The 14,714-nt window shown below is 42.0% G+C and overlaps 1 protein-coding gene across 2 annotated transcripts in view; it reads left to right on the top strand.

The window, feature by feature from the left end:
- The window catches only part of SNX25 (sorting nexin 25), a 1,900,476-nt gene that overhangs the window by 1,867,165 nt on the left and 18,597 nt on the right, over window positions 1-14,714 (top strand). For both annotated transcript variants that reach the window (XM_069631510.1, XM_069631509.1), the window contains one exon: window positions 13,784-13,884. In XM_069631510.1, the coding sequence (XP_069487611.1) occupies window positions 13,784-13,884 (101 nt within the window). The remainder of the gene's footprint in view (window positions 1-13,783; window positions 13,885-14,714) is intronic.

Below are 14,714 nucleotides of genomic sequence, written 5' to 3' on the forward strand. Positions count from 1 at the left end.
CCTTCTTTTCCCTTCAGGGATGTCTCTTGAGTCCCTCATGCCTTAATGGCATATTGTCACACTCATCCCCCACCTCGGTATAAGGCTAGTGTGTCTAAATCCCAAACTCCGATTTGGGAGAATATATTGCTGACTGGGACGCGGAAGAGGCAGGGAGTAGTGAAGATCACTCGCCGGGAAGCTCAGTATCCACTTGCCCCAAGTCATTCAGAAACCAATTACAGAACAACTGACACAAGGAAGAGTGACCGAGCAATGATGATTATAAAGACTGGGAAGCGAGCGCCGCAGTCTAGTTGTTGGGAAATGAGTAAGCCGACCGGGAAGTTTAAATACAGGCAGGTCGTAGCTGACAGCAGGCAGGAGAGAGGAAAGCTGCAGATGCCAACTCACCTTGGGAACTGTAACCTTGCTGAGCACTGCATTGAAATCGGGGACACCATGGCAGATGCAGAGAGGCAGACCCAACAAAGGAGCGGAGAAGCCAAGGTGTGGTCGATCCACAGCTAAGAGAGCGAAAGCTGTGGGATCCACGCTTCCTGAAGACGTGCCAGCACAAGACCGCAGCGCTGGATGAAGCACACGCAAAGGCAGTAAAATAAGGTGGACCAAGGTGTTTATGATATAATAGTCCTGTCAGGAGAGTATACCAGGAGAAGGTTAATCTTTAAGTAATTAAGTCCTGGTAGGAAGGTGCACCAGGTGAAGGTGAAACAATTGTGTAATGTGACCTGGCAGAAGTATGCCCAGGTGGAGATAGATAAAGACCTGCAAAGGAAAGGTCCTTAGTTTAATGAATTATTGGGGGAAACTGTAAAGAGAAGAGGGAAGTCCTTAGGAATAGATATATCCCTAAAGGACTGTAAAATATTAAAGGAAGAGAAAGCTTCGGGAAGGGAACTAATTTCCCAAATGAAGTGAAAATACTGAGGGGAGAGAGTAACCCCCCCCCCCCCCCCTCCGGAAGTTGATTAATCTTTTGTTGCCCTGATGAAGGTTTATCTAAGGAGCATAGGGAAGAAGGCTAATTTCTGGGAGGAGGAGCATTGTTCATGTGAAAAGCCTTTTTGGTTGAGTTGGAACTTTTATGTTGAATTTGTAATTTGAGTACTTGGCGAAGTCAAGAACACATTGTTCACGAAGAGTGCCTTTTTGTTGGATTTGAACTTGTGTTGAACTTGAACATTTCAGCACTTGGAAAAGTCAAGAAACAATCCCATATGCACCTTTATAATGTATTAAGAGTTTGACGGCCAGATTAGGATTACAGATAAAGGACAGATCGTTTCTTTGGACATCTTGACACTGGACAGACGTCATAGTTTTGGTTTGAGGTAGGAAAACCACTACTAGAATAGGGATGGTGAGGCATTTTCCAACCCTAATTATTTTAATAAAAGTGTATAACCATAAATATGCCTCCTCTGTGTCAGTTTCTCATTCCTGGCTCCTCACATAGGCTATTGTCTTTTCTTGATTGTGCATCATTGGAGACAGATAGCCGTTGATGGTTAATGAAAATGATTTTGTACTGGGTGTAAGTTGAGTAGTAAATCTGTTACGCTCTGTTATGTTGGGCAGTTTTTTGCCTGGGTGTGCTTGGTCGTGTTCTTATGGTCGATGAATTCCGTCTTCATGGAGGGTTTGCTTTAAGTAGGAACTGGGTCATCCAGGCACGTATAGGGGAAAGAAATTGTTTTGGACACTGTGTGTCATCGATGAAGTTTGCCTTTAGGTTGAACTTTGTGAAATAAGCATATTCATTTATATTGATTGAGAATGTGGGCACAAGCTTCTGTATATGCCCAGTTACTCCATGTAGGGTTGAATGTGACCTTTGAGAGGATGGAATCCTTTGCGATTCTACATTTCAAAGGTGATGCAGGGACTTGTTGGTGCCCTTGCACTTGCGCGATCTGAATGACACCTAGCCTAGTAGGATCGTTGTCTGTCTCCCCTTGTTTCCCCCCCCGCCTCGTCGCACCTTGAAACACTTCTGTATAGGCGTGTTACAAATGCCATATCATATCATATATCATACCATTTGGATCGCCTGGACAGTCAGCAAGGTAGATTGTGAAATATTGCAAGACTGATATGTTGAAGGCCAAGTAGGTGGCGAAGATATTGAGGTGTGCTTTGTACCATGAAAAAGGCAACAGAGAGGTCAAGGGGGAACAGCACGCAAGTCACCCTTGTCCAAGATGTGGTGGGTGGTATTGACGACGAGGTTGGTTATTATTGACTTCATTTTAGATGAAAGCTAGTTCGGTAATTCCCTAGGAGATTCTGATCAGTGATTGTTTTTTCTTTTATTTTTTTCAGCAAAATGTCATGGTTTTAGTGATGATCTCGAATTGTAGGCTGGTAATGGCATGGTAGTTGTCCAGATTCTCCTGATTGAGAGGAGGCTTTTTCTTCAAGGGGACGACATGCCTTGTATCCACAATATCATGGAAGAGGACGTGTGTGAGAGAGGTGGTAAAGATATTTCGTATTTCCGTAAGTGTGTCCCCCCCTAAGTTGGTTTGACATGTTCGTAGGAGGTGGACTTGATTGCAGGTCTTCGAGGCCTATGGTTTTGAACTTGGTCCATCTTTGGGCATCATGTGAGTGGATGATTGCCGGTGGTGAGCCTTAAACTGTGATGAAATGATTATTCCTCTGCAGTACTACAGGGATGACAAGTGGTTAAAGTGCCTACTCAGCCCTACACTACACTACTAAACCAGCAGTGGTCTCAATCATAAAGGTGAAACAAACACAGCACAACAGGTATACCTCCTTTGCCTTTTTGGTAATCTGGCCCGAGGCCAGGCAGTAGTCTTTAGCAGGGGTGTGAGCTGGTACAGATGCAGCACAAACAACAATAGTACGGTGGCACTAAATAAAAGAATGCCCATCCAAGATCTTATAACAAAAATAAGAACTTTAGTAAAGCTAGCAATGCACCCAACTAATTAAAACATTAAAGACCCACCCCTATAAAGGAAACACAGGCAATGCAGACTTTGAGGGCAAAGGGAGCACCCTAAGTGGAGACAGGGGTGCAGGCAATTAATGTGAACCGCAAAGGCCAAATATACTTGCAAGCGTCATGAAAAGGCAAAGAGTGGGGTTTTATAAGTCACCAGGGCCCTTCACGGCGGACCAGGTAGAGGGGACCACTACAGAACCTTTATTGCTTGTCTTGGTGGCTCGACAGTATTGCGCCAGGCTTCTTGCCACTTTTTTGTAGTCAAGCTAGTGTTGAGACATTCGCTGTTCCATTGACGAGTTGGCTTCAAGACTAGGCCCCTTGAGGATCGCTTCAGGGTTGGGTTGAAGACTAGTCATGTCGATGGCTCCCAAAGGGTCTGGTTCAGATAATGCTTCTGCTAGGTTGAGTCGACACTCATGATGGGGCGAGTCAGGTGCTTCCACAACGGCAAGGGCGGTCGAATCGTGGTGCTGATGCACTTCACTGGGTCAAGTCAGTGTCCGGACAGAATGAAGAAGCAGGTAAGTGGTCTGATGTTCTTAGTGGCAAAAGCAGCAGTGCAGATCCAGTAGTAGATTCAGGTGCGTCGAAGGCTTGAAGATGGCTTGAGGTGGTAAACCGGGTTCTAGGCAGCTTCTGAGTTGCTGCGGCCCAATTCAGGGTCTCCAGGGACAAGGTGAGTCCTTTGTTTCTGCACCTCCACTCCAAGAAGCTTGTCTGGCACCTTCAGGGTTCCATTAACTCCAGTGAGCAGGATCCTGGTTTCAGTGCACAGGCAGCAGAGAAACCTTAGTTCCTAGCAGTTTCACCCCACATATGCCATTGAAGTGGTTAGGGAGAAAAATGTTCCTCTTTCTTGAAGCCTTCCGTATTCACCTCTTCTGCAGAGGTCTTTGGAATAGACCGTATCCTCAACAAAGTTGCAGGTGAATCCTTCTTCTCTTAGAATTCAAAGATTAATCCATTATGGGTGGTGTGCCCCTACCCCCTTAAAAAGGCAAAAGACTGCAGAGGATTGGTCCATTGCAAGCCTGTTTTCAGTGGTCCACATCAGGCTGCTGTATCAAGTGTCCTTCAGATGTCATCCCCAGAGAGCTTCGTCTGCCTGAAGTGGAGAGGGTGCAAGGTGTTTTTAGAGCCCCAGCCAAATCCAAGATGGTGGAACCCCTCTCTGGACTAACCCTCTATTTGAGGCTACTCTTATTCCACTCCCTTCCTGTGGCTGCCTATTTTAAAAGGACTCTAGTGATGAGCACTCTGGTGTTGAAAGGCCATTGTCATGTCAGGACTGTCCTTGAAGCACTCGGTTCCCAGGGGATCAGCCAATAAGGGTTCCTGGGTGCTTAAGGAAGGGGTAGCCTTCCTCAGGGTATCAAAGGAGCAGTTTTATGGGTAGGGCACCACATGGTTGTTGTCGGTACACCAGAGCCAGGCGGCTAGTACACATCGAACACTGTCACGCACAGTACTATTACATCCAAATGCTGTGGTTGTATAATTGTGTAACTGTAGCAGCCACCATCTCATAATTAGACATGGCTTATAGTTAGTTTACTGTGCTGCCAGGTGGCTGTGGTATACAATTATTATCTTTTGAACCAGCAGCGCGATGATTAAAAAGCAGCCTCTGTCTGTTGGAACTTTGTGCTCCAGTTGCTGTCATTCATCCCCATGTGAGCTTTGACCCTGCCCTTCTGCCTCAGCACGGCAGTGGCTGGAGATACCCGGAGACGGTAATGGCAAAGTCACATGAGTGCACTGATTTTGGCATGCAGCATTATGAAAGGTGGTCTGATTAGCAGGCCACCCTTTCAGAAATAGAGTTTATTGCAACATGTTATATCTAAAAAATCAGAACAGCTCAGGCTATTCCACCCTCACCAGATGGCATTCTGTCACCATTTGGTGGTCTGATGTTAGCTATCTTTTCCTCACTGATAACGGTGTGCTTGTCTATTAATTGAAGTACTGCGTTGTTAGGCAAGATTGTATGCCGTACTCTTTGGGTGCACCACAATAACCCTGACTGCCTGGCAATAGGGACACAACCTAGGTTGGTAGTGTGGCTGAGCAGCAAGGCTTATCTCAAGAGGGGTCAGCGCGAGCAGTAATTTTGTGACAGAGTTTCACAGAACAGTTATCCAAATAAACACTTACACTCAAGGTTTCTTGATAAAACAGTTATTCATTTATTTCACAGTCAGTTGTATAAGCCTTCTTCAGAAGGGAGCAATATATATGTAACAATTAAAATACACTTCAAAACACACTCTTAGTTTCTCTAAATCAGATGATACCCATTGGGATGGCACACAGACACGTCCTACACCCTCAGGTGACTTAAATAGCTAGGACACTGTGGACATTGATATCACTGGTACATTTAGAGCAATACTGGGTTTGGTGAAAAGGATAGAATAGAGGAATAAAACAAGGGTTAACAAATAATTCATAAATAGGTAAGTACTTTTGAAACCTTCCAATGTTCAATAGATTAACCCTTTCCTGGGGAAAAGGTAAAACACAGAGTCAGAGGTAAAGTAGAGTCTCTCAGGGCCAGGACAGCCAATGTTAATTGCACAACGTCAAGGGGAGCTGAAGATCTTCTTTGCAGATAGGTAAAAAGTCTTGCACAATGTTTTTAGAAAATGTTTGTGGAAAATAGAACACTTGAAGGGCTACAAGCTGAGAGGCTTGTGAGGGGCAAAGCTTTATCAACTCTGCAAGGTAACCTAGACAGGTATCAACTGAGAGCAAGTAAGGCTACACAACAAGAGTTAAGTTCTCTTAGACTTTACAGTACCTCTGGTTAGAAGAAATGGTTCCAGCTGGCTTCTTTTTCTGTACAGCTCTGCAGATCCTGTTGTTTCTGAACCTCAGTCGTGGGGACAAGAGGGAGGACGTTTGGGGACTCCTGCTCTGCAATGGGATGGTCAGCAGCAGCAATGTGCAAACTTCAATTCAGCGGTCCTTCAGTGTTTCAGCTCCTCGTGTCTGACAGCAAATAGCAACACCACAGCTCTCGGATACCACTTCAGACCCTCCTTGCCTCTGGTGTCCAGCACTCTGTTGAGGTGGCTCAGGCTTGGTCAGTCCTGCATCTGGGAATCCGGAGGATCTTCCTAGCGCTCGGGTCTGACTTAAAAGCAGCGCACACAATCCGGTGTTCCTCTCCCTGGCTCTTCGGTTCCAGCAGCAGCAGTGGAAATGCAACCAGTTTCGAGAGGATGTCTAGACGGGCTTACTTTGGAGTTGATTGGTCCCACTAACTCAAATGGAGAAGTCGTCCTTGCAAGGCTTCTCTGGTCGAGGCAAATTTGGAGCTTCAGCACAGCAGCAGGGCTTCCCTGGGCAAACCAATGGTCCAGGAGTTGTAGCAGGCGTCTCTTCCAAGTTCTTCTTCGGGTTCCTTCGTCCAGTGGTCGAATCTGCCTTCCAAGCCAAAAAGCCTCGCCTTTTATGCAGGTTTCTCCCATTCATTCCATCCTAGCTGTCAATCACACAGCAGGGTGGCTGTCCTTGCCGGACAGCCAGCCGTCCATTCACATTTGAGTGCATTCCTGTAACCGAGGGGATTAAGCACAGGGGGTTTCAGACACCTCCCTCCCTTCCTGCCCTTGCCAGACATACTGGAGCTAGAGGCGGGCTTCACTTGTGAATCCCGCCAAAGACAAAATAAAAAAAAGGATCAAACCTGGTTTGGCGCGCAGAGTAAATCTCAAGAAGGATCTTTCCAGCAAGAAATGGTGAAAAAAGACGGCCAGGGCCATTTTGACGAAATGGGCACCCGTGGGGGCCAATCTGTGGCTGCAATTTCACGTCACTGCTCTTGGAAACAGAAGTTTCACCAAGAGAAGGTATTTAAACCTTTGGGAAATCTAAGAGACTTCCCTGTGCCACTGCACTGAAGGTGCTGTGTGACAATGTAAAGATGATGCCTATGGAGTTTGTCAGACTCCAAAGTCAAAAGAAACGTAGAGAATAAACCACATTAAAATTACATGAGAGATGAAAAGTTCTTAAGTCCAGCAAAAAGAGCTGGCAGTCTCTAAGGTAGAAGGGAATTAGCACATTTCTGAGAATTCTCCCTAACATGCATGTTCATGTAGCAGGCCGTCACCATGTTTGACAACCTTGAAGAGGACTCTGCTTTTCTTGGATGCCTTTACAATGTTTCAGTAATAATGTCTTTACTGAGTTTTATACCTGTGGATGATGCATTTACTGTCAATTATTGTTTGTGTATGCCATGGTAAAGCGGGCGTTGCCGGTGTATGGATGTTGACTGTATCCAAGTGGGTGGTATTGGGAGCAAGGTGTTGACATTTCAAGAGGTATTGAAACTGGATGTCGGAGACATTATTTCTTCTAGTGCATCTTTCACCCCAGAAGAGTAAATGGTGCAGATCTTTCCAAGGACCTGGCACCTCCAGTCCCAATATCACTGGTGGTGTTCAGGTCCATTGTGTACACTTGGGATTGTGAAGGCCCTTCTTCCTCCTCCCACCTCAACACACTCAAGAGCATGCGCCTGGGGGTCAGAAGACGGTCTTGGTGATGCAGCGGCTCTTACGATGATCTAAGTGCTTATGCTCCATTGGCATCTATCTCGGCTCCATTCTCTGGCTTCTTCTATTTGCTTGATCTGAGGGTCTTGTAATGCTCTTGGCTTCCATAAGTCAGTCTCCCACTGGGTTTGAGTGAATCTTTGATGAGTAAAGCCATCCTATCCCATTCAGCTTTTAGACCCTGATGTCATGTGATCCAGGTGGCCCGCTTCAGAGTTATGTACCTAAAATACTAAGATTGTCATTTATTACACATTCTTGGTTGCACTCTTATTCTTTAACTGTTTCCTTTATGATGAGCAGTATGTCTGTTTATGGCTAAACACCCCTCATCCTCAAGAATATAAAGAGGCAAACATATTCTATGTTTCATTACTGTTCATTCTAAAACATCAGGGTTGCTAAATCCATGTTTTCACCCCACAAAATGTTCATATGTGTTTCCCGAAATATAAAATACACAAACATTTAATCCTAGAAACTCTATCAAACTACAGTGAAAATACGAATCCACGTATTTCTGTAAAACATAATACTTCTGCGCATGCCATGCTTACTGTGCAGAATTTATTCTCAGATTTCATCAGTGGAGGCATCAAGGTTTTGGTTTGCACCTCCTTACGTGACATCTTCAGTGTCTAACATGAAACAAAAATATCAAGGTAGGACCGAACATGCTCATTAAGATTTGGTATTAAGATTTGGTATGCTCAGAAAATGGCATTCCTAAACAATTTCCTTTGTATGCAAGCCCACATGGTAACTTTAATGAAAAAAATATTAATTAAGCATAATATATGGTATAACGTACAGCCAGCGTTTTAATTACTAACAAAATACCTCAATTCAATGTGATATTCTGTTAATGAAGTGAGCCATAACTGTCTTAATACACATACAAAAGGACAAAAATGATGATAAAACAAACCAAATTGACTAAATATAATCACCCTGTATCAAAAATTCATAATGATCGATTAAATTAAACTTAGTCAATTCAACAAGTGCCTGCTTACAAGCTTAATTCCATAAGAAATTTCGGAATGCTCCAATCTTCGTTCCTTTTCAAGAGAAACATTTGAAGTCTATGTATTCAGTAGTCTCCTCTACACAAGTTTTTTTCTCGATTCCCTTCCCTTGGGTGCTTCTCAATGACTTCAATATTTTGCAATCTCAATTGACTGATTTGGTGTCTAGCTTCTATATAATGTTGTGCTATTATTTTGAGTTTGTTTTTCTTATGTGATGTTGATGTTCATCTATACGTTCCTTTGTAGCGCACATTCATTCACCTGTGAAAACATTCCCACATTGATATTTAAGAAATTACACCGTGAATTTAGTGCTTCATGTATATTATTTTAAATATATTCCTTCACCTTCTGGCCCGTTGATAAATAATTGATCCACTAATGACATTACAATGAATCAATTTCAACATGGGTACGTTCCTATTTTCGGTGTCACCAGATAACAGCAATCAGTGGTAGCTAGTTGGGTCTTATTAGTTTACCACTCATTGTTTCTGGAGAAACACATTTAGGTGATGTCTGAATGTTTGTTGGAAGTCATATCAGGGTTAGAACATGTTTCAATTACTATGGATAATGTTCTGAATATCCTATTCTTTAGGTGTATAGCTGGTTATAATAACAGATCATATTATGTCTTCAATTTTCTTGTAGTTAACAAAATTGTTTCAGAAATTTCTGTTTCATTACAGTGAAGATCTTTACACCATATTTACAAGTTAAAAATCTTTCAGTTTTATGCATAATCTTTACATCTTAATAATTGCAGGTATAGTAGGTCTTCGATAGATGCTTGTGGGTGGAAAAAGTCCCTCCTCAAAAATGTATTAGTCAATGGCTTTATGAAAACTTTAAAGACAAATTGTTTTCCACTGATAGTTATTGTAATATCCAGATAATTATTGTTGGTTTAATTAATTTCACCAGTACATTTAATTGTATGCTCTAATGATTTATATGTTCTAACAATACTTCTGATGTATTTATGAAATGTGTGCCAGAACTGAAACACGTTGTCAATACATCAAATATCCTCTAGTCTTACTAAGATTTTTCTGCCTTTATTCCGGTAAAAATTGATAATATTTTTTCTTCACTAAATAATTTAAACTCAGACTGCTTCTGTGTTCCCTGATTGTTCCGTTTCTTTGCTGGATGATCGTTCCGGCCCTGTTGAGTCTCCCTCTTCGTCCTATTCTCCATTGTCGCAAGGTGATATGGCTCTGATTTCGCGCACACATCCTACCACCGCTCCCTCTGATCCTCTTCCAACTTCTTTGGTTAAGTCTATTTTTCCAGCTCTTGTTCTGATTCTTACTTATTTGTTTTACTCATCTCTGTGCTCACTACATCTCACCCCTCTGAATTCCAGCCCATTTCTTTGCTTCCATATCTTTCTAAACCGTTAGAACAATTTTTTCATGTGCTACTCTCCTCTTATATTCTTCATAATTGTCTTCCATCTCAACAATCTGGCTTTTCTATGGACACAACACTTCTGTCTGTTTCTAACTACATTCTTCACGTGTGTCATCATAAGCTCTCCTTGCTACCGATCTTGCTTGATCTCAGTGCCACATTCAACACTGTTGATCGTTCTTTTTTACTTTCTACTCCTTGGGTTTTCTGGTACTGTTCTAAAATGGTTTTCCTCCTATCTTTCCAATTCATCCTGTGCTGTTTCTTGGAAAGTTCGTTTTTCACACTTTTATTTCTCCCTCATGGTGTTCCTCAGAGGTCAATCTTAGCCCTGTTCTATTCACGGCCTATACTTCTCTTGCTTCTTTAATCTCTGACTTTGATTTTCAAATACATCTTTATGCGGGCACCACTCAGATTCTTTTACCTTTTCCTCCATTTAATGTATCCATACATCACTGTCTTTCGTCTTATTTTATAGCTATTTCTTCCTGCTTTCTTTGTCTTAATTCTAAGAAAACAGAAAATATGTTTTCCTGCCTCTAAGTTTTCTCCTCCTTTAACAATTATCTTTTCCCTGCTCCATCTGCCTATGTCATCTTAAAAACGTAATTTAGTTTATTTTGATTGATCCTTCTTTTTCATTTCAGATTCAAATTACAACAGTGGTTCATTCCTGTCGTTTATTCGATATTAAGAAAATGTCCTTTGCTCACTTTTTCTTCTGCTAAAACATTACTTCTATTCCTGGTTCTTTCATGGCTATATTATTGTTGGTCACTTTCCTGGTCTTCCTAATTATGTTTTTCTTCCTTTACACTCGCTTTTACACTCTGCTGTTAGGCTTCCTTATTCCGTACCTCCTGCTACCCATATTTCTCCATTTGGGGCCCGTCTCAATGGCTAGCAGTTCAGAGCCATTGTGAATTTCATTTTCTTTGTCTAGTCTTTAAATGCATTCATAGCCTTGCCCCTTCCTTTCTCTGTGCTTTGATTTCACTTTACCTTCCATCTCGTACTCTTGATTATAACCTTTTTAATTACTGTACCTCACCCCCCTTGTGCTCCTCTCGTTTCGGTTCATTTCAACTTCTCACACCCAAATTGTGGAATTGTTTACCCATTGACACTCACTCCTTCATGCTCTACTCTTACACAATTTAAAAAGCACTTTAAAAATCATTTACTATTGATCTTCTTTCCGAATAATGTCTTTGGATCCCAACATATTTCCAATGTCTTGTGTACTTTTGTTACCTCCTTGTTAAGTGCTTTGCATAAAAGCACTATATGAATTCTGCAAATACATATAACATATCCATAATGAGCAACCTATTTTTCATTCATGTAATGTCCAAATCATTTGTTATTGTAGTATCTGCATGGTTATACTGGCAAAGGTGTCAAAGTGTACTCCCATCAACGTTCACTTGGTGAACTTGTTTCACTTGCTTAGTGTAAACATTCTTTGATAGCAAAAAACACTTTCAGATGTGGAATATTTGAATAGAATGGTAACATCCAATTGATGCCTCGATATAATCTTTTAAAAATGAGAAGTTTTCTAATAAAATTATATAATTAATGGTGTCTTTCACGTAGTGGGGCTCTTTAATCAAAAGTATTGCAGTATATCATTGATTTAACCACATACTTCATCAAATAGTGAATCATTTAGTGCTACTTTTGGTCTCCCTGGGGAGTTGGCTAAATCCCTATGAATATTCAGAGTACACTAAAAGAGGAATGTTCCACTCATTACTAACTGCAAAATTCAATAATCTCCGAGAACCTTGAGTGTCCAATGTAGGAACATGGTCCAGAGGTTGGTATTTTGTGGCATTATTCAATTGTCTGAAACATTCCTGTTGGTAGGTACACATTATTGTAATCCCCCCTTCCTTACCAGCTTTTTTAATGGTTAGGTTATTGTTTGGTTATTTGGTAATGGTAATCTGTAATGCTGGTAATTATATGTTCAGAATGAGCACGCTTTACGTTCTCTTCTTTATAAGGGGGGGTTCATTCATGTATTGCTCTGTGGTTGTCACAAGATGAGGTTTCAAATGTAGGAAACTAGCAATGACACAAAACAAGCCAAGTCTGTTAACTAATCTTTTGTATTCATAGATTGGGGGTTGGGGAAAATGTCTATCAGTACAAGGGGAATAATCTGAAACTAATATGTTTATGGGCGGCTGCACCCGATGTATAGAACGTAACTTCCCCTACCTTTTCCAGGCTTCTCCATTACCTCTTGTCTTTATCAGACAGAAAGATTATTTCTCCCTCTTTGATCTGGGTCTTTTATCAGACAGTCGATATTCTCACCCTCTTGCAAAGACTTTCTTCTCTGTGTTTCTTCTTGTGCATGCTTCCCGTGGGAGGACACAATCCTCCGGCCTTCCGACTGGTATCTGTGACAACACTACTTTGGGTACCACATCCTGTCCACCATGGGTCCTTAATGATGGTGCTTCTGTATTGTATCTGATATTTGCTCCAGTACTGCTTGCAGATGGGTTATCTCTGTCCCTCTGTTTCTCCAGGGCGCTGTGAGCTGCATATTTGCTTCATCTTCGCCTGTATTGATGGTTTTCCCTGGCTGTTTTTAAAAACACCTGTGCAGCGGGGTTTTGACTAAGCTCCTCTGACATTGGTCTGTCCTATGATTGACCTATCTCAGGTCTTTTGATTGACCCTTTCTCCACTGATCCTTTAATTGGTTTGTAATTACACTATTGCTACCCTCTTCATATTGAATGAAAGTTAACTGGACTCTATAGTTGTCAATATCCTGCTCTGGGGCTTTTGAAAATTTACCATGACCTCTGCATCATTTTGAAACAACTGTGTTTGTTTGCAATTACGCTGTACTCCAGTGCTGTCAGCGTATGCAGGGAGAGCTGGTGTGGCATTTTCACCTGAACCCGTGATTAATCTAAATTTTTACCAAACTTCTTCCTGAGATTATTTGTTAATTAATAACTGTTTGTGTTTAAAAGCCTCAATTAACCCCTTAAGAGCCAAGGACGAGTATGCTCGTCCTTTTTGCATAGACTTGCATAATAGCCTGGCACTTAAGAGGCGAGATGTACAGGCACTACAGTGAGAGGAATCAGTGCCTTTTGTTTTTGGTGCATAAGGAACTACAATGTTCTTTTGTTCCAGTAGGTTTCGATCCCTTTCATTTTCGCCATGCGGAACTCAGATAACCTGACAGTTACACATCATGTCAGGGTCTTAACCTCTCCTAGATGCTTACACTTAACATTTACTCCCGATGCAGATGTCCAATCCCAACAACCTCATTGTTCTAAATGGGGACTACTTCCAGCCCCAAATAGGTTTTATAATCTCAGCTGGTTGCCATTCAGAATTAATTCCCACTGGACTTCTCCGACTTATCCATTCCAGACATGCATGATCCCATCAGTTCCAGTTTAAGTAAAGTGTCAAAACGAGTCAAAGTGCAAATTAAAATGGACCAGTGATCGCACCTGTAAAGTGTTGCTACTGCATTCATATTTGGAAATACGAACCCTATGTTGGGTGTTAACATTTGAATGTACGGCACATCCACGGAAGAGTCTCATGACTACAGTTTGTGATAACCTATATATTGATTCTTTTAAGCATAGAAGATAAAATGCATACATGTGGAAATTATCCCCTCCCAGCTATGATTGTGCATGTAAGAGTGCTTGTAAAAGTTCACCTTTTAGAAGTAATAGAAACGAATTCACCCAAGTTTATTTATTTTTTCTGTTTTGTACCTGTTTCAGATGTGTTCCAGAACCTTGTTGGACAGCAGAATGCCCGGCATGGGATCATTAAAATCTTCAATGCATTGCAAGAAAATAAAGCTAACAAGCACCTGCTCTATGTAAGTAACATGCAGGGCACTTCATGCATTTTGTGTTTTTGTTTGTAGATTATTGGTTATGAGCAAAGCAGTACTGCCAGTAATGGAAGATATGGCATGTGTCCTTGAGGTTTCTGATCTGGTAAAACCTCTGAAAAGAATAGTTACATGTATAAGTAGTTGGACAGGAGAACATACCCATTGTTGAAAAAACGGTAAGGTTAGAAAGGTGAAATACGTTTATTTATACATAGCATTCTAACAGACTCCATCTATAATGCATTGCGAGTGCCTATTTTGCCTGGGGGAATGGCAGGGTTTCCGTTTGATGCAGGGGCTACCCGGATGCTAGAAAATGTTGTAACTAACGCTTCTTGGGGATAAATAAAAGAGCAGCACTCTCCAGTCGCTCTGTGCGGGATGATGATTCCAAAAAGAATTTGGCAACCTTAATATACCAGTGAATGATAAATGCATAGGGATGTAGTTATGGGGCAGTGTTCTTTACCTGTTCATCCTGAATAAGGGGAACCAAGCTTAATGGATTGGGATCTGGACATGGGGCCTGCAAAGGAAACACGGACGCACATAGATCTCAAACCTCACACTGGAGCAGCTAGAGGGAAAAACCAGGTAAGAGCCCTGCAACAAGTTATCAATGCAGATAACTGCCCCCTCCATCTTACACTTCAAAAAGGATCTGAAGACTATCTTGCTGATCGCTCCATTCAACCCTATTTCTAACCCTCTGGAGTTCCACTCTCCCCTCCGTTGCTCCCCGTACCCATCCCAGCTCTTCTGCTACCCCTTACTTTAACCCCCTTTGTACAGCGCTCCACTGCTTCCCAGTT

The sequence above is a fragment of the Ambystoma mexicanum genome, chromosome 6q (assembly GCF_040938575.1).
Source record: "Ambystoma mexicanum isolate Mex_15411 chromosome 6q, UKY_AmexF1_1, whole genome shotgun sequence".
In the NCBI taxonomy this organism is placed as follows: Eukaryota; Metazoa; Chordata; class Amphibia; order Caudata; family Ambystomatidae; genus Ambystoma; species Ambystoma mexicanum.